General features: G+C 32.0%; 1 protein-coding gene across 2 annotated transcripts; it reads right to left on the bottom strand.

The window, feature by feature from the left end:
* Nucleotides 1-3040: 3040 nt before the first annotated feature.
* LOC127717858 (uncharacterized) lies at nt 3041-11690 on the bottom strand. Of its 2 annotated transcripts, XM_052223713.1 has the most exons (7): nt 11580-11690; nt 10305-10409; nt 7254-7568; nt 6753-6865; nt 5109-5292; nt 3614-3703; nt 3041-3209 (listed from the first exon to the last, which is right to left on the bottom strand). In XM_052223713.1, the coding sequence occupies exons 2-7, from the start codon at nt 10360-10362 to the stop codon at nt 3133-3135; spliced, it is 837 nt and encodes a 278-aa protein (XP_052079673.1). In that variant the 5' UTR covers nt 10363-10409; nt 11580-11690; the 3' UTR covers nt 3041-3132. The 2 variants fall into 2 exon arrangements, with proteins under 2 accessions (XP_052079673.1, XP_052079674.1); XM_052223714.1 differs by lacking the exon at nt 10305-10409 and having other exon boundaries at nt 11580-11688.
* Between the last annotated feature and the right edge of the window lie 10161 nt (nt 11691-21851).

Consider the following 21851-nt stretch of genomic DNA (forward strand, 5'->3'; position numbering starts at 1 on the left):
AATTTGCTCTTATGTTGTGCTGTTACACCATTGTCCAAGGTTATGGCAGCGTTGATCTCTCAAAAACATGTTAACCTTGCAACCTTTTGTATATTCCTGTCCCAAGTCAATAGCCAGTAATTGAATTGGGTTGTCTTTGGTGCATGTCTGTAATATTTGTTTTTCGTGAATTGTTTTGTTATACATTAGGCCGTTAGTTTTTTCGTTTGAATTGTTTCATATTTGTCATTTCGGGATATATAACCAATAATCACAAGAACAAAATATCAACAAAAGTAAAGACAAAACACCCAAACAATTACAATAATAACAATTATACAACAAAAGCAAAAGCAAGTATAGTCTTTTACGTCAAACGGTTCGGACATGTAATTTTGTTCTCTAACGATTATCATCCGGATATGTTTGCTTTCCGTGTATGTAATTACAGAAAAAGTTAACGGACAGTAACTGTCGTTGTCATCTGTATGCAGTTGTTTCCCTACTGATAAGTTTCTAGAGCACTTTATAGTTTTCAGAGATAAATGTTTTCATTGTTGAAATCAAGATGATAAAGTTTGATTATTAACTTTTAGATGTTTTTGTTGTATGTTTGCTGCATAGTTTTGATCTCTAGTACAAAATGTATATCAAAATTGACCTCATGATTGATAAGTTCAAACAAAGTGATCACGAAAGAGACATTCTTATTATAATTTGAATCATTTCAGGGCAATCAGAATCAGTTGAAAATAGGTTATATCATTCTGTCCAGGACCGTGGAATGAGCGTTTCACAGACACACCAAGATGAATTGGTGGATGATAGCTCTTTGACAGATAGAAGCAATGTAGATTAGAAAATAAACTTTCAGCTGTGTACATTTTGTTTATATAGGAGAGTTAAAGAGATCATTCAAATAAAAAGTTCTTCATTGATACAATTTTATATGAGTTTGTAATTCTGGAAGTTTTCTGAGCTGCGCAATCAAAGCCTTGTTTAAAAGTTCTAATAAACTTACCAAGCTGAGGTTGATAACAATAATATAGTTAATTACTATTAATCATGATAATATTTGATTCATTTTTACTAAAAACTTTGTCACGTTCTGTAACAATTAAAATGTGTCTGCTTGGTGTGTAAATTTATGCATATTATTCCTAATTCGTTATAATCAGCAGCATCAATACACTATCGTGACTATGATGTACTGTTACATTTAAGTATTTCTTAGGATTTATTATTGTGATGGTGATTTTTACATTTTTCAGTCACTAATGCAAGGCTTTACAACAATCAGGAAATCACAGCTGCAATGGTAATGGTCTGCATGTAATAGCTTTTGTTAATCACTACAAACCAGTAAAAGTTTGCAGTATTTTATTCGACTGTACTGATTCTTACTCGATAATTCATAATACGTCTGAATTTTACTGGATATAACCTGACCCTAAGCTTAACTTTACGTGACTGTACTGATCATTACTCTACCCAAATTAAGACCATACTTAAAAGTTTGAATTAGATTTCCCTTAGTTTGAAAACGACCTGACCTATTCTAGACCAGTACTTATCAAGTCGCAAACAAACGGAAAAGGCCATGACAAAAAACGAAAGACCAACAATAGTACACAAAACACAACATAGAAAACTAATGACTAAGCAATTAACACAAATCTTATCACCGGGAGTGATTTCAGGTATAACAGAAGGGTAGGCAGAATCTGTTCCACATGTGACACCATCGTGATTCTAATGTTAGTATTAAATGGTAATTATAATTTGGTAGGTCACATTTGATGGATCAAGAACTGGATTGTGGTCAACTGTAAAAAGAGATATTTCATAACAAATGGACAGCCAACTCGTGATGGCGTCCGTAAAATTTTAACGTTCGAAAAAAAAAACAGAATTCACCATGTATATTATATCAATACAATTAACTGTGGGAAAGTAACTCAACAAACCAGAAGATACTTTATTATATTTTGACTTGGGGTCAAATGTCACAGATTTTGATTAAATTGTGGCTACCACTTTGGTTCGAAGAACTGTACCTAAAAATCGAAAATTATAGTGCATTTTTCTCTTTCATTTTCTGAAATATTACTAATCAGATAAATGCTCCATTGTTTTCGATATTCAGGTATAGTTGAAAGATCCGAAGTTGTATGCAAAATTGTTTCAAAATCTATGAATTCTTCAAAAAATTCTTTCAAAAGAGGTGAACATTAATTTGGTTAAATAGCACATAAAATCGGCGTAAAATGTTCTTAAATTTGTCTTAAATTTGTCTTAAAATCTCCAATTTCAAATCATAGATTTTTCTTCAAAATTCATAAATTGTTTATGCCTATTTTTTCATTTTAATGATACATGTATAAAAGAGGGACGAAAGATACCAGAGGGACAGTCAAACTCATAGATCGAAAACAAACTGACAACGTCATGGCCAAAAATAAAAAGACAAACAGACAAATAATAGTACAGATGACACAACATAGAAAACTAAAGACTAAGCAACACGAACCCCACCAAAAAATGGGGGTGATCTCAGGTGCTCCGGAAGGGTAAGCAGATCCTGCTCCACATGTGGCACCCGTCGAGTTGCTTATGTTATTATAAGATAATCACAGGATTGCTACTGTAAACATGACATGATATGTATGCAGTATGTCAAAAAGTTATAAATAGCACAATTGATCAATTTGTAGGATGAAATAAAAACAAAAAACCTTTTAACATGAATTTTGTCTTTAAGGAAAACCAACTTAACTATGCTGATGTAATTTTTTAACCGTCCTCATCAACACATGAAGTGCAAATATTCGGGTTAGAAGACAGAATACGCTATGCCGATGTTGACGTGTCAGCAAGAACAGTATTACAATCCAATAACAGCAGCATAGGGGATGACAGTAATATTTGCAGTGAAAGAAGTAGCAGTGAAGACGATTTTGTAGATGAAGGCCGTATAACTAACTACATCCAAAATCGAACAACAAATATCTAGGACTTATGCGTTGAACTAATTCATGGTTTGATGATGTGAATTCATTAGTTAAACCAACATTTTATTCGAGAATTAATTCGGGCAATAACAGAAAAAAGTAGGATAAAAAAAGATGCACATTTGTTTATATTATTCTGTCTTCAAGACGCTAAAGTCTGTAGTACCTCGTTGTCTTCTCTCAGCTGCTCCAGAATACCTCCGGGTCGATTTCTTGTAGCTGGAAATTGACAAAAAAATACAAGACCATGAGAACAAAATGTGTGCAATTGTACAGGAAATATCAAAACAAAGCTAGCGATTCAGCATGTATCATGTATATGTACTATGCTTCTGTCCATTTCAAGTTTTGAAACTGTTTTTAATAAAGATTACCTTGTTTTTACATCTAATTTTTGTCGTGAAAACTTTTAATATTGTATGAGACAAAATGACTCTTAAATTTTAGTATCTATTTTAAATATATATTTTCCAAAAAAGAACTTAATGATTAAATGATAAAGATTCTCTAATTTAACGTTTTTGCGAATAGCCATTTGTATACCTTATTTATTATCCGTATGCACAAATTAGTAAGAAAGTTATTTAAACTTTATTCGTGAAATAAACACATAATTGACATACCTATCCACACAAAGTATATGGCTACGAATATCATAGCCACTGCTACAACATTTAAAATCACATCTAAAGCCATCCAACTTATATCTTTAGCTGTAAGTATAAAGTAAACACATTGTTTTCTCAACATGTGATGTAGTCATTTGTCAATGTTGAGACTCTGTGGTCACTTTCCTGAGTCGTTAAGGCATGAAATCATTATTGTGTACATTGTACCTCGTATCTCATTCAATTCTCATTTAAAATGATGTTAGGGGCACATCAGAAAGACAACATATAAGCAATTTTCGTTCGTTACTTTCTATCAACTATTCAATCAACAGTCTCATAATATAATTAACATGAATATTGCTGAAAATGCTTACTATTACTATTACTAGTAAACAAGTACGTTTGAACCTACATGATATCAATTGTTTTCCTCGATAATGACACAGATGAACGACTTCAATTTAGAATCTATGACACACGTGTTGATTCCAACTTTCCTATTGTCAATTTTCCATTGCTCAGCAGGAGTATACCATACGATCAATTGTTTTGCTTTTACCAATAACAGGTATGACGTTATGCTCGTGCATGTTCACACTATTTATGCGCTCTTTACACACATACAGCTCAGAAAGTTATGAGGAAAAATGACCGAAATCGACACTACATAAGTTTTACGTTAACAATCATGAGATGAGTAATTGATACGGTATGTCTGTGTGTAAACGAAATAGCGACATATTTTCGAGGTCGTATATCTTTAGATATCAGTATAGTAGCCTGATCTGTGATTTTGCCCATTGTGTCTTTTTCCCGATCGAGACATTTTGAATGCAATCAAATTCGCATGGAGGATGATGCATACAAAACAGGATACGATTAACCTGTTGACTCACCCGGTCTCGATTATTTTTGAGTTCATTCGTATAACCTCTGATTTTGTATGTTACCTGGATTTGTCTCTTCCTAATCGATAAATAATGTTTGCACATTGGTTAACTACTGTCGCCCTAATTGGTTCCTCGGGTTTTGCATTCAAGAAGATTTAATTTATGAAAAAATTAGCACATTCCCCTTTGAAGCTGTTTATGATCCAATTTTTGATCAGTTTCCAGTGTATTGCTCTTGCTACCTCGCTGTAAAAAATGTTTTCAATCAATCTAACAAGGTAAAAATGTCTTTAGAATGTGTACGTTTGATGAATCGAATTACTGTTTGCGATTTGTAGTTAATGAAGTAAATATCAAATTAATATATATCAAAACCTTGAAACGTCTAAATTTGTTTTTGAAATGTGGAAACGGACTTAGTCTTATAAAAATAGGGTTGAAATCGTAGTTTAAAGGTTGACATTAAAATGATGTACATGGTAATTGTATGTTATTATAAGCCTTTACGGCTTATATCCTCTTAAAACAGTAATTGGATTTTCCCATAGTTTGACCGTCAACATGCCTGATAACCAAATTCGGTCATGTCAGCATCATCATCTTTTAATTGGACTTACCATCAGGCGAATGGCAAGCTTTGTAATTAACCACTGTAAATACTGTTTTTCCTACTGTACACACGACCGTTAGTGAATCTTTACATGTCGTACCCGAACTTGAGTATTTAAATTTCAGAGATAACTCGTAAAATAAATCATTTCTCTTTACATTAACAAATAAAAAAGATGATACGTTTTGCATCTGGAAAAGAGCAAATATTTGAATAATTTCATATACAATCTGGTAAATATAATTTACTGAATATATTTAGAATGAAGATGACCATGCTTTATGGAAGGAAAGTATAAACTGGGAAAAAGACTTTTAACCTATATAAACATTTGTAATACTGGCTATTTCTAATGAAAAGCTTTCGTGTTAAATATTGTTTGAATATGATTTGTCCCAAAGGAAAGCCTAAACATAAATTTATTCACATTATATTACATGGACACAGGGAGATTTACGACTCGACATATTATCCAAACAGTTGTCTATTTTGAAAGATCATACGTTGACCTACTTATGTCTTTTTATGTTGTTGGTTTGCGATCTTGATGACGTATACCCTACATATCATTTTATTAATATAACTATTCAATATTTCTGTTCACGAGCATCGTAAAATCAGTATTTATTTCAAACGTGACAGCTTGTTCTGTTCACAGTAATAAGAATCGACAAAAGATCGAATATCATACAATACATGTTTTTAACATAAAAAGGTAGTTTACTGATATTAAATCAAATATTACTACTAAGGAGATATCAAGTGGGCAATTCAAAATTATCAGTCGAAGAAAGACTAACAATACCATGGCAAAGGTACAAATAACAAACAAGACAAACATCTGTATGCAATTTGTCCCCGAGATTATCATCAACTAAGTAGTAAGTGCTTCGGTACTTACACGACTTTTTACAAACTTTTCTTCGATTTTCCGTTGATAACTTAGGAATTGATTAAGATATTAGGGTTCCAACTAATACAGGCAAAGTTGAACTTAGATGAATTTGACAACTAATATTTTTTTAGGTCACTTTGGGTCCTTTAGATCTTCATGTGTTTAAGTCTTATGTATACATGCTGAAGTTTTAAAATGTTTAGACGTGAACGTTCCTAGTGAATGCAAATCCAGAAAAGCTCTTCGGACGCAGGAAATTAATAAAGCGCTATTTCTCTTTAAGTCGAATCCAGAGCACAGATGATTAAATATATTCGGTGAAAAGTTTAAAGTTCGAACACACATTGGTATCGAAATACTAAAAGAAGTCAGCAATGCATTTTAAATATAAAGTAAGGAAGAAGTAAGTAATCAGAACATTGTGATATGCATCAAGTATTTTTTTTTACTATGGATGTATAAAAGTCAGTTATGTAAAAATATGCATTAAAAGTGTCATATTATATATAAATACAGTTTAATTTTGTTTTGTCTTTTTTAGCATTCTAACCTTTAAAGATTGTAGCGTACCTCTATGAATAGATACAAAACTTAAGAACTGTCATATTGAAACAATATAAACTATCTTTATACACATAGATAACAACCCGAGTATTTCTATTTATCAAAATTGCGTTGTTGATTAGCCAGATCTTTTAGTCGTATGGAGCACATTGTTGACTTATTTGTATTTCAATTTGACAAGTGAAAACTTACTCCTAATACCGCTTGACAGAAAGGTATTGGAAACACCTTTATGAACTGAATATCAAAGCTTAAATTGTATCCTCTCACTGTTGGTATTACCGGTAGTTTTTCTGTAGGATGAACTGGAAGTTTATAAAAAGGATCAATAAAAGAGAAAGAACAAGTCAATTAAACACCGCGAATGTAAAATATATGAAAACATAATAAAAACTAATATTCACCTAAATTAACAATAAAAATAATATGTATGCATTCTTTAACAACAGCATTAATTTCAAATTATGTGGAATTGATAAGGTATATATCTGGCATTTTAGCTTTTTTTGTACAACATTTAAGTACCAAACTGAAAGAATACATGGCTTGACATGAATGACATTTGGTATACCTTTAACACTTTTAATTTAGCTAGTGCTTTACATTAAATTAAATTCAGCATTCTTTGGTGTATTACAATCATCCTATGATAGAGCTTCGGTAAACTAAATTAATAATTTGTTAACTACATACATTCAAATATATCTTCCGACAGTTCAAGTACAGATCGATACTTTTGGAAACCGTACACACATTCATATGGTATACCTATGTCCTCTTCGCTAAAAGAAAGTATTGTCAAAACAGAAACTTTGTCTTTTTCTTTTAATTCTTCTATATATTTTGATGAATTGTACGACAAGCCATTTATTATTATAAGATTGTACTGGTTCCCAGCATTCCATTTTCTATAATCGTTGCAACATGCATCCATCGGCAAATGACAAATCAAATGAATATTAGTCCCAAATATTGCCGGATTTCCTTGTAAAGTCCATTTGATATTTCCTGCAAAAAAAAACCAACCAACATAAAAGTCTATAGGCCATCTGATTTGAAGATACAGTCATCAAAAGTAGGTAAGTACATTCACAGTATGTTTATCTATAACATATTTCTGTAGATAGAATGATTTTATTTATACTTAACTCCTGCCATTAAAAAAAGATTTGGTATGATTGCCATTAAGAAAAATATCCACCAGAGAGTAAATGGTGTGGATGTAAGCACCAATAAGTCACAGGATGGCTTCAGCAATGAGAAAACCCATACGTGTAGTAACAGGCCTCCAACTGACAAGGAGAAAACCAATAACCTGGTTTGCGTACATAACAATCAAATAAAAATATAATAGACAGCGACCAACGACATCCACTTAATTAGTGGCTCCCCACTGAGGACTGGTTCATACACCGATATTTACTTATCATATAATTGCTAAAAAAGTATCAGGATGTCATTGCAAATGAAATCCCAGTGATAAGCCGCATTTGTTTACAAGTTTGAAATAGAAAGAAGGTTTGGGCTGCAACTACGACAAATGTGACACTGTACGAAGGGCGAAAAACAGCCATGAGTCAAAATAATATCTTGTCCAACAGAAAGATAACAAAGTGCTGAAAAAAACCTCAGAAGATATTTAACTCTACCGCTAGATATCATCGATACAGAAACTGAAGAAAGAGCGAAAAGACACCCACAGGGCAATACAGTATATTATCAAATACGATGGAAAAGTTCTGAAAAAACTCCAGAAGATTTTCAACTTTTAGTCTTTACCGCTAGATATCGTTGATGCAGAAGCGTAACCCTTGTAAGCAACAACCTTGTATCAAAGAAATTGTGATAGAACACAAATGACGACAGATATGTTCCAAATGTCGGTACCATTATTTTGTCCACTATTGCATGAATGTGACCTCCCGAATAGACTTATCATCAAGTTCGTCCTTACATGAACAACACGACGGGTGCCACATGTGGAGCATTATTTGCTACCTTTCCGCAGCATTTGAGATCACCCCGGGTTTTGAAGAGGTTGGTGTTCCTCCGTCTTTAGTTTTCTATGTTGTAAGTTAAAATTTAGTTGTCAACCGACTCCCAGTGATGATGATTTGAATAGGAAACAAAGTGACTTATACAACAGTACAATACAATAATTGACGGTAATTAGCTCACCAACTTAAACTTTATGTTAATAATTTCTTTGAAATGTTATATCAAAACAAATAAGGTTCATGTAACTATCTACATGATTTAGTTAATTGAAGACCCATTCCCCAAAAATGTAGTTGTGATATACACTTTTTTTACACTAAAGTAAAATTTAACTACAATGACTAAATATTGATTATAAAATCAATTGTAGGTACATAACATGTTTGTTGAATGCTTATTATTAAAGAGCGTAGTACAAACTTATTTTAAAATATCTATGGTTTGTTTTCTCTTTTTGCTGATTTTAGGTTTAGAACAAGCGAAATTTCGCCCAGTCCTCGTTAGGTTGAATAGACAGATTAGGGTATGAAGTCCATAAAACAGCAACAAAACAATACAATCGAATAGAAAAAAAAAATGTCTAGAGGTAGAAATTGTGTTAATAATGGATACAAGAGCTGCATGGCTTATTAAATAAGCTACTTCCATTTTAAATGGGGTAGGGATCTTAACATTTGCTTGAAAGTTCACTATTTTCATTAAGTTGATCTAGGTTAGAAAGATGGAACATGCCAAACGGTAATCACACGACAAAATTTGAAGACATACAGACAACACCATGGCTAAATGATAAGAAAAACATAAGAAACTAAAATGGGCAAAAAACTTAACAGAGCACTATCGATTGATCAACCTCGTGAAAGCAGAAAGTAACTGTGCCCAGGAATGATAAAACTTATGTACCTTACTTTAAAATAGAGTGGAACTCTTATTAACGTTTGGTACGATAATGTATTCCTTGCTCATAGCAATCCTGCTTCAAAAGACTCTGAAAGCAAGCAGAAATTGTGTACTATAGTATCACCTTTGAGTTGTGTTAATTTTAAGTGCTTATAAGTTGGGTATGTTACTGCAAAATACTAACAATATAATTGTATATACAACTGCATGGCAGGTAATAGTATTTTTTCACTACGTTAATTCTCCTTCACATGTGCAACTTAATAGCAACATTATTGTGCCATGATATTGTTCATTCAACAAATAATACTAATTTCAGTAACAATAACGATATATGATCATTTGTATCTCACTGCCATTAGTAGATCAAATGCATCCTACTGCCTTTAGAAAAAGAAAAAAAACATTGATTTTTTTTTTTTCAATTTGTATTTACAATGTCAGTGATGAGACGTAAAGTTACTATATGTATACTTATTGTAATTTCAAAGTGTCTCAAAATAAAACATTCCCTCCGACATGTGTTTTCCTTTGCAACTGGGAATCGGTGTACTATATGTTTAAGGTGTCATTTAGCAAGTTCCAGTGGACTTACTAGTTGTTTTTTTAACAAGGCATTATAATTTAGTGTGTGTATTGTAAAGAAAGAAAATGCTTTACCAAAGAAACATTTTTGCCTTGTATCTTTTATTTAAATCTTCTGCAAATTTATTACTTAGAACTGTCATTTACAAAAGGCATTGTTTATTTCGTCAAATCACTCAACACACTAGCCTATGTAGAGGTATGTTATAAGCGTAATGTATAAACTTAGGTTTTCCTGTTCCTGTATATTACTATACAAACCTGCTATCAACCAAGGCAACAACCATATCGTTAAGATAAGCATCATTGCGTTGAACATCAAAATAAAGTTCTATTTACGTTCAAGGTCCATAAAAATAGCATCAACTATAAAAGACATTGCAAAGGAAATTTAAAATAAATAGATCGTAAAAGCTTATATAATACAGTCCATATACAACATTGCACAATGCATCGTACATTGTTACACCATACACCAATATACACCAAACATAATTTCCCTGTCCCCATTTCCATTTTAATCTTCGCATTATTCAAAGATTACACACATATCATACAAACTTCATATTGTAAAATGTTTGAGGGAATTACCAGTTTAATACATCTTTTATAGAATGAACTTAGATATGAAAACTTACAACATTCCTTATAAACCATACACTATTCATCATGCATTATACCCCACTCATCATTGCACCATACACTATTACTCCATAACCTTTTTTGGGGAATTATACACTTTTCAATGGCTGTAGTCACATATTTCTACTTCTACTAAACTTTCGTATTATTCACTGTTTTATATTATTTCGTTCACAAAGAACACCTAGGTATTATTTTTACTTTCAGGATTAAATTAGAATTACCGCCAAGTGTATCCTTAAAAATACTAACCAGGCAATTTATTAAAGCAAGTGACCTATTACAATATACAATGTTTGTTTCTATTCTTCATATTCGGTCGTCCATTGGTATTGATAATATCCTGCCTTTCATGTTGCCCATTTAGAGACAATGTGAAGACTATATTAAGGTGTTGTTGAAAAGTATTTGTGTAACTACCAAGTGACCCATTTTACATGTTAATTCACGTGAATTAATTTATATGGTTCAGTTTTATTAAAACTTGGTCAATACAAAAACATCAATGGAATGAGTCTTTTTCTTTAGAGTAAAATGTGATGCTATTTGGATTGGATTGTGATTCTTCAGGTTTTATCAATTGCATCAAATTCTAAACTAGACATGCAAGAAATAGATTTTATGCATCTTTCGTCAAAACCTGATTCACGTTTTGCCAAGACCAGAAGAAATCATCTTAATATGTTTCCGTTAGATTCAAAGATAACTGCTATTGGTTTGTTTTTATACAAATATTTGCGGTTATTATAACATTTAAAAACTTTATATTAGATTTGCCAAAAAATCTTACATCTTATTCAATATATGTGAGCAAGTCGTTTATACCATATCAATATAAATTCAAAAAAAAAAAAGGATACAGTGAAAGTTTTGGTTAACTCAAAAGTATCATACCCATATATTCAGCTGAATTATGTCAACAATTCCGAGTATATTCTACATGATTAAGGAGCTGTTTAAACTATTGGACGTTTAATCGGTCTCGAATTTTATTTATATATGCTTCAACGTGTCAAAATAAGATATGCATAACAATGTGATCTTTTATCAAATACCTTTATTAATTGGAAAATCATCACCCATATATGATGTTTTAGCAAGCAACAATGGCCAAGTTTAAAATTTATAAATATAAAGGTAGTCTATCAATGGATGAATACATATGCAAATATATATGTAAAGTAACCTTATACCAATGTTTTATATATAACAGAATAACGACAAACGTCAGTATACACATAATTTGTGTAATGTCCTTAAACAAAGATAGTTTAGCCATAGCATCCTCGAGAGTATGTAAAGAAATAAATTGATTACACGAGAAAGAGTCACAAGTAATAAAACGTTCAAATGAATTGAGCATAAATATTCAAACTAAAAGCAGTGATAGTGTTTGGTTTTTGGTTCTGATTGCCAAGATCGAACACAAAACATATTAGACTAAGAGCGGCTGTAAAATAAAAATAGAATTGTTTTGTTTTTTTGTTTCTGTTTTTTTTTTTTTTCTTGAGTGCTATTTCAAGCTAGGTAACAATGGGTGACATTTGGTTATACCCAATTTGACAGCAGTTATATGTTCTACGTTACAGTTGAATTTAACAATTGAACAATTTGCTATAAAGTGAAAGTTAGATATACATAACAATAAAAGCAGTATCACAGTAGGTATACTGTCCTGCTAGAATCGTGCTTTTTCGAGTGATTTGATCGGGTTTTTTGTAGTGTGAATACGTTTATTCGACTGAATATGATCAAAAATGTAAACAAACATACTTCTTCTTTTGTAAGACGTGAAATAAATGCTGAAACTTAATATGCAAGATCAGACAAGGTACGTTTGTATTGTCGACGAAAAGAAATCATCACCCCTACATTATTTTGTGTTCTTAAAGTTTAATTTAGCTTTACACTGCTTTTATTCCAAAACATAGAAAAAAGTTATTTATTATACAAGTCCCAATGCAAATGTCAAAGGAAATGTATATTTGGTATCTATATATCCTCAGATATACAGACACTTTATAAAGTATCTTATTGCATTGAGAAGGACATTTTTGGAATAAATTCATTTTTATATGTCTGTGTTTTCGAGAGCAGTCCGGGTTTTTGAGTGATTAAAGAAAACTTCAATGGCTTTAAATGTTAAAGCATCGTATTTTTGTATATATTATTGTTTGCTACATCTTATAAATTGTATGGACACCGGCATTGGTATTTAGATAGACCAAACATGTCCACTCCCATGTAAAATGGTGGGACTATCGAACAAGTCAACGCCCAGGTACACATGTTGTATCGATTCAAACATACGTATATCGATATCGATTCAACCAAATATAGATATCATACCGTAAATATTCGTATTGTAATTATAATTATGTGAGCACTGACATATATATATATAAAGAAAAGGAAATGTGGTATGAATTCCAATGAGACAACTATCTCCAACAGTTCAAATGACGAAGATTAAAGTATATCACCATACAGCCTTCAATAATGAGAAAACCCTATACCTTATAGTCAACTCTAACAGACCCCAACATGAAAAAATTGAAACAATTAAAAAGAGAAAACTAATGACCTAAGTTATATAATACAAAGAACAAAAAAAAAAACAAATATAACGGACTTGAACCAACTACAACCATTGAATTACAGGCCCTTGATTTAAAACAGGCATATAAAGATTGTGGCGGGGTTAAACATGTGTGTAAGCCCTCAACCCTCCCTTAACTTTGGACAGTGGTGTTACAGCACAAAATAAGAAAACTGTAAAAAATCAGTTACAAATGGTATTACTCAATAGATCGGTACGGAGCACAGACAAACCAACTGACATAAAAACAGTAGATTTATTGTATCGATATAAGAGTACTCGTTATTACTAGTTCAAAGCCAGTTACAACTGATAAATAAATCATACTTTTCAGACTAAAGTATCAAGCAGTACAATGTTGGATTGAGACGTACGTACATTGTGTGAGTAAAGCAGGTATGTGTATTTTTTAAACAGACAATACATCCTAGATGTTTCATTTACTATTTGTCTTGATGATAATTTGTTTTATCGTTCTATGAATGGAAAACAAGAACAATTTTCAAATGCTATTTCTGTGATAAGTAGTATTATCAAGCGTATGTTATACTTGGTCATATAGCAATAACACACCATGATAGCTACCTTTCCATCAGTTAGCAGTGCTTAACGGATTTCTATCTAGACATTACAATTACCAATGTATATCTACGGAACTCTGCGAAAGACATGAATTAAATACTCGAGGTGTACGCTATTGTATACACATTTTTCTTATTATTATTTCAAAAAGATCATATTAAAGCTTATAGATTTGTTTTCATTGTTTATTATATATTCCATGCAATTCCAAAATTTTTGTCAATAGGAGTTGGTACAGTGGTGGATTAAGTGTATTTTACTTTTAATTTTTGTTAGGGGTGGGGTCTAAGGCCTCTCTTAAAAGAGTATTTGTGGTATATTGCATTTAACTGAATTTATAACTTTTGTCACTATTTTTTTCTTAACTATATTTTTAAAACTCTAGGTTTCGACACCGTAATGTCTATAAATCATAGACTATCATTTACTGTAAAAATATTGAAGCATTAAAGGATATTCAAAAAGATTATGAGTCCCGTGTTCACGGTTCTAAAGACAGTTTTACAAAGAATCCGGTAATTTCTAATATATATTGATACTGCAAGGTTATGACAAAATGATTTCTGATCAGAAAAATTATCATTAAATTGAAAAGGGTTAAAATTGATCAATACATTAATATGTTTTGTTACTTATTAGGAATACACAATATTGACCTTCGCTAAATTACAGTTACAAACTAGAAAAGTTAGTTTTCATGCCCAAGAATTCCTTTATTTCTTATTCGCATTTTCTTTGAAAAACCAGGACCATTTGTTTAAACATCCGGCCGTTTTAAATATTGCTCTCAAAAAAACACGACAATGTAAATCACTGAATTGCCAGTTAATTACAAGGAAATCGTGCTTCGTTTGTTCTCAAACCATGTTTAGTATTCAGAATAAGATTAACAGTCATGAATATAAATAATATATACGGGAAATAGCAGTTAATTGTTCTGATCGCATGTAATATCACTCGAAAAACCTTATCTTTATTCGGAAAAGTGGACCGATTCACACGAAAAAACACGATCTCCGACGGACACTTTAACTACCGTGATAATGAGATTTGTATGGGCGATTGACAAATTTAACCATAATTTTAAGTTTAAATGACATTGTTTTTCTGGTAAACGACCAAAAACCCAATCTATAAATATGTTTTACTGTGAATTACAAATGTTTCAATTTCTTAGTATGACTGATAATTCCGATAATAGCGTTATATATGGATTTTTATTTACAATGTATATCATTATTTATGTAACTCATTAGATTATGAAACAACTATTCTTATCTGATTTTGTCTGAATTTTGTCTTTCTAATCAAGACCGCTTCGATGGCCCCGTAGTAGCATGTTCGCCTCGAGTGTTGGAAGTCGTGGGTTCGAACTCCGGCCACGGACATTAAAATTTGTACCTATATTGGTTCACTTTTATAAATCTTGACTTGGATGGAGAGTTGTCTCATTGGCACTCATACCACATCTTCTTATATCTATTTGTTGGTTCCTTGCTAAGCACGTGGCATTAAGGAATGAGCGCAAAGGTTTGCTGTCTTGGAGCCAAAACAATATGTCCGGATAGGATGACATATCTTTCTGCAGACTATAACTTTCTAATAGTACGTTTAAAGTACAAAGTAGGGTTAAAAAATTGAAAACAACACCTTTAATAATTTCATGCGTCCGAAGCGCTTTTCTGGATTTACCTTTATCAGGAACGCTCAATGCCAAACATTTGAAATCCGAGGGATGTATAAGTATCGAAACAGTTGAAGAGCTATATAACAAAAAATACCTTAAACAAATAGCCAAATTCATCTAAGGTCAACTTTGCCTGAGGGAGTTAAAACCTTAGTTTCTTTATAATTTCAAAATTTAACAACGGACAATTTAAGAAAAGTTTGTTATAAATCATGTCAGTACCGAAGTACTGACTACTGAGCTGATGATATCCTCGGGGACTGATAGTCCACCAGCAGAGGTATCGACCCAGTGATGTAAAAAATTGAAAACAACACCTTTAATAATTTCATGCGTCCGAAGCGCTTTTCTGGGTTCGTATCGTACAAAATTAACAAGTTCTCGTCCTAAACATGCAATAAATTTGCTGTTGGACGTTAACAGTCATCCATAGGAAAGAGATTATGTTTATTTATTCATGCATCAAGTTAAGCAAGTTTGGAAAAGCATTATGTAATATAAGGTATGAAGTTAACACTTTAAAAGAAAGAAGTTTTACAATTTTCCTGCTTATTTCTATGTTTACATAATTATGTATGTTTTAATCACTTGAAACAAAATTAAACAAAAAGATAATTTTAAAGAATTAAAGTAAAAACAAGGTTTAAGAATTTTCCATATTTGGAATGACCATTGTAAATAAGGGTTTCGCTAATTGGCCTTGACTTATTTAACTCAACTCTTGAAAATCGTCAGCAAAGAAAACCATACATGTTTAACAACAGAAAACATGCATACGTTTCAAACTATGCGTATCCAAACGGTTTCAAAGTTCAGACTGTTTAGATATGTCCATACAATGACAGACAAAGTAAGTATTGTTAAGACATTTAATTATATAAATGTGGATTAACCAAAAGGATCAACATACAGTGAGCCTAAATCCATAACGTTGAAACGGAACTTTAATATTGTAATGGATTCAGTCGAGGAATATAACACGCAATGAGCTAAGTGCGAAAAAGAAGACGTTGATTATCTTTCAGGATGGGTTAAGGTAGTTCGGGGGTTTAAATTTTCGCGCCGTCTGCGCATGAAGTTGCGCAATGATATCGTAAGTCATGCCTATTGTCGTAATTTGCCATAACAATAACATTTGATTATTAAAATAATCTTTTTTTTAATTACATTGAGAAAGAGTTAAATAATTAAAAACTTCAATTTAAATACTTAATAAAGTTTATTGTTGCAATTTTCATTGTTGAAAATGTACTTCCGTTCTAAAAAAATGGGAGCATGTTCTTGGCATTGGAGAAGAGAGAAAGACAATTATAATTCATAATAATCGAACACGTGACCTGCTTTTCATGAATACTGTAACGCAGATCGAAAATTTTAGATAACGATCTTCATTTTGGTAGTTTATGAAGCAGTTTCACCCTTATCTTACAATAGAAAAGGTCCGGCAAATACGCGAAAGATGGATGTAAACAAATCATGAAAAGGTGGAAAACTGTTAAGTAAGTACTAATGAATTGAATTCAATTGCTCAAAGAGCGGTTCAAATGATTTGCAAGCGTAAAATTAGCGGAAATTATATCAAAACAAAATCAGTGAACATGGTGAACAACAAAACAACCACCCCTACACCCCCCCCCCCCCCCCTCTTCTTTTCAGGCTGAAATATACTTGTATTCATATGCATAGCTCATGGTACTTAGCTCAAGTAATTTATTTGAAAATGTGTGGACCTTAGGGTTCAGATGTGTATACATCTCCATAGGGGTTGGACCATTTGGGTTGCATGGAGAAAAGGTCATGAAAGTACAAATGTAGGAGTTTTTTTGCACAGAATTTTCTTGTTGTAAATCTGGAATATTCGAATGCGGGTGATTTTGCCCCGATTCCAGTTGTCAAATTTAAGGTTAAGCATGCACACTGTTAAAATTTAGAACATTTCCTGTTAAGGCTGTATAAATTATTTTTAAAAATGAACGATTTTACAAAACTTAGTAACATTTCCTTACTGATGGTCTGGATGGAGGGTCCTTCATTTCTTTCTTCTCTTATTCTTTATACCATTTATCTCTATGATTGTATTTTGTTTTTTTCCATTTTTCTGTATTTCTTATAATTTAACACCTTATCATTCCTCATTGTTATGTCTTTTTTCTTATTTTCTTTATTTATCATGTTTATTGTGCACATTACATGCATTATTCTCTATTTTTTAAAACTGATCCGGACCCTCACTAGTAACTGTTTTAATTGCTGAAACAGTCATTTTAAACTGAACAACTCTTAAATGCCTGAAATTACCGCAAGAAAAAATGTCAAGATCTGTTTCAGTTATTCAGTACGTGTTCAGTACCCTGATCCGCGCAGGAGATCCAGTACAGTTCAGTACTGACTCAGGTAATTAAGAGAAAGCGCTTTGGATTCAATTCAGTAGTGTCAAGAACGTTTTCGTACTAATCAGTACATCGATAAAATAGTTGTTTGGGAATTTTCAGTAGTGTTCGGTGTCAGGTAAATCTATCGATTTTGACATAAAATAGTTTGTGCAGATTTATAAGGCTTGTCTCCCTTCATTCGCGCTTGGACTATAATTTTCAGTACATTGATCGATTACTCAATGATATTGATTTCTTTCCGTGAAAAATACTTCTGCTTTGTTTAATTGCCCAAAATGAAATATGTTTGAAAGTTAAATGGCTATAAATTACAATATAAAAGAAATCTGTGGTCGGAATTGCGTTTTTTTTTTATCTAGCGTTAACGTCGGAAGCGGCTATTGAAAAAAAAAAACCCTTTAAACTGGCAATCCCCGCTCTCAGTAAAAATCGGGTTCCACTATTTTGAAACTGTATATATATATCTTGCTGAATAAATCGCTAATGTCAAATTTATTTTATTATTGTAAATATAAATTTTCTCTGTGACTATGATACGTAGATTTATGAGAATAAACTTCATTCATTCACTTTTCAATTTATATTTGTTTTATGTTTATTCGATTACATGATATATTTATACTATATGCCTTCAATTCTCACAGATTGCCAGAGTCGGTCTCTTTTGCAAATTTTCCCTAGTCCTTAGATGATGTGTATGCACTTATAGTTTTACAGTCAAGGAGTGATTGTGTGTTAGAGAATTTGTTATTTTACTTACCACCTTCAAATTTCATATTTGGACTCGGGTCATTGTTTTATTTTTATGCATTCAATCTGTATTATTATATATATATATATATGTACCGTTTGTAGGTCTACATAATTATATCTGTAATTGCTCCCTGTGGGACCATGATTGGTATATATAATAAGATATTTTGATTTGGTTTATTATGTATTTTGCCCATTTTATTCTCTACACAAACAACTGAATAATGAACACAATGATTTTCTGTGGTTTATGGTTGTTTTTGTTTGAGTATTCCAAGCATGTGCAAGATGACACCATCCATTATTCAATGCAATTTCTTGATATACCCCATACCTGTGAGTTTATGATTGATAAATTATGGTTTAATAAAATTGAGAATGGAAATGGGGAATGTGTCAAAGAGACAACAACCATACCAAAGAGGAGAAAACATCCGAAGGCCACCAATGAGTCTTCAACACAGCGAGAAAATCCCGCACACGGAGTCGGGCTTCAGCTGGCCCCTAAACAAAAATGTGTACTAATTCAGTGAAAATTCAAAAAACATACAAGACTAACAAAGCCCGATTTTAGACTGTACGGACCATCTCATGGCGATCAGTTTTTCTGGTGGAGGAAACCTGAGTACCGGAAACAAACCACCAACCTTTGGCAAGTCACTGAAAAACTTTATCACATATGATGTGAGTGGTGTGCACCATTTCTTGCGGTAACAAAAAGTCGGGTGCAAACTCACACCTAAGTGATAGGTAGAATTTTCTCAAACCAGTGCTGTATCAATCTTGCAGTGGGGAGTGAGCTTTTGCTCTGTGTTGGAAGCCTCACTTTGTCTTTGAGATTAGCAGCAATAAAAGTACTGTTTTATTACTTTCTACCAGATGTCTAATGTACACATACCAATGGCATATCCTTATATGTGTTGCCTATTATATCCCTATACGTGTTGCCTTTATTGAAGGTTAAACAAAAATCAAAAACAAAAAATACATACATGTACATTTGAAAGACGTGCATAATGTCAAATGATGAAAACATAAATTGTTCATTCTCTAAGAAAACTTGTAAGACTTCCAATGCTATTTTTGCTAAATGGGTGCAATTTGGGTACTGTGACTTTTAAAGCGAATGGATTTTTAAAAAAAATTGAAGTAATCTGTAATACCAAACATCCTGCCATTCTTTAAAACTATTCCTGCAGGTGAGGCATTACCGAACTCCTCAGGCTTTTACCTTGTACACTGTTGTAAAAACACAAATGTATTTCCCTTCTTTATTCAAAATTCTCAGTGACGAGATATGTTGACGAAACTCAAAATTCATACAAAATACTAAAAGCTATGTAAAAATTGATGTTGAATAAAATTTACAGAAACAACTGCTATTGAATTAAATTCTAAGGATCAAGGACGTATACTATATTGATTACCATCTAAAATATACTTGTCCTTGTAAGAGGGTCGTAATAGGGTACACTCATGACGAATAACTGGAAAAAGCCAGCCAAAATAACGTACGTTAACGGTAATTTCTGTATGACGATAAAAAAATCGACTAATTTTTACGAATAACGCTATATCTATCTGATAATAATAGTAACAGTTAATTATTTCAGATCTCTGACGAATCACGATATATACTTTAAGGATATTCTGGCGAATCAGGATAAAATTTTAATCAATTTGACGCCAACAGTAGCCGAAAATGTCCGTTTGACGTCTGACGGTAATGAGCATTTCTATCCTCTTGTAAGGATTGATCGATTTTGTTTGTTCGGTTTATTCGAAATAAACTGAATGACGTTGCAAACATGCAGCCTGTAACGTCATTCAGTTTATTTCTTCATAAACAAAAAAATAAACAAATGAGGACCCAATCCTTCAATTAAAACGAAATCGGAACTAGCTAGTAAAATACAACGGGTCATATCTGACTAATTATTTCCTTTATTTACACATCAATACAACTGTACAACAAAATGCTAAAATATATTCGATTTATTATTCTCACGTTGTCTCTGTTTAAAGTAGGACTTGCGCTCCAACAGGGGACTAAATTTTTTGTACCTAGAATAGTCACAATTTCACCCCCGCAAAAAGAAAAATTTCCTAAAGCATACCCAAAAGTATCTGTTGAAAAAATGGACCTAAAAAAAAACCATCCGAATACAATTTCCAATGCCTTCAGTTTTGGGTTAAAACAAGCATTACAAGTAAGTTATAAGTGTTTGGATGTAACAAAAGGAGTATAAAAGGAATAAATGGACACTTGTAGATGCTCAACGTTTCTTTTAAATCGATGTTAATTTAAGACAGAAATTATATCTATTAATTTAAGCAAAAAAGACCCCATAGAGAGGCATTATCTATGGTTTAAAAAAAAATTGTTGGCATTTTTTCCAAGAGTACAATTAATATGATGAATTTCGAATATAAATTACGAATGGACCATAAGTTGGTGCCTAACGTATCGTGCTCGTCATGAAAAAATCACCCAAAAATGGAATCCAATCCCGGCCCATATCCATATAACGTAGACTGACCTAACGCATGCTTCGAACGGTGTATCGGAATTAGAAACTAAATTAGAATGTATTTGCTTGTAAATTTCAACTATACATCTTTACCTTTCTTATCGGTGAGGGCTATGGTTGAAAAGATACAATAGCTTTTTAGCTGGTAATTGCGTTCATTAGAGTGCCAAAAATGACATGAATCAAGTTTTCGTTCATAATTTTCGAATTTCCGTTTTTAAAGCTTTCACTTAAAATACAATTTTCGCAGATACTTCACAACACGAAATGATAACGTATACTTACGTGCAAATCATTTAATTTGTTTTTTTTTCCACTAATCTCCAATTATTGATCTTCTACATACTAGAGAATATGTCTCTGTTCATACGCATAGTGGATTAGAAGCTCATGCAAGCGAAAGGTGCGGATTTTCAAATATCTAAAATACACTTTAGTTAGTATAGAATGGTAAACATGCATAGCTGATATATCATAAATATGTCTGTAGAGAATCTTTTACATCGGATAAGGTAAATAAAATTAGAAATATATCACAATTTCTTTTTTAAATGAATCTGTAATTATAGAATAACTAAATGACGAATTCAAAAATAGAAAAAAATATTCAACAAGTGACCA

Source organism: Mytilus californianus, unplaced genomic scaffold (genome assembly GCF_021869535.1).
Source record: "Mytilus californianus isolate M0D057914Y unplaced genomic scaffold, xbMytCali1.0.p SCAF_10, whole genome shotgun sequence".
In the NCBI taxonomy this organism is placed as follows: domain Eukaryota; kingdom Metazoa; phylum Mollusca; class Bivalvia; order Mytilida; family Mytilidae; genus Mytilus; species Mytilus californianus.

Excerpts from the sequence above, each read along its gene's own strand:
- LOC127717858 (XM_052223713.1), bottom strand. The coding sequence starts at position 10,362 with ATGTTCAACGCAATGATGCTTATCTTAACGATATGGTTGTTGCCTTGG. Across the intron at positions 5,293-6,752 it reads TCTGTCAAGCGGTATTAGGA|ATGCAAAACGTATCATCTTT; the intron begins GTAAGTTTTCAC and ends GCTCTTTTCCAG. Across the intron at positions 3,704-5,108 it reads AGCTTGCCATTCGCCTGATG|CTAAAGATATAAGTTGGATG; the intron begins GTAAGTCCAATT and ends TTATACTTACAG.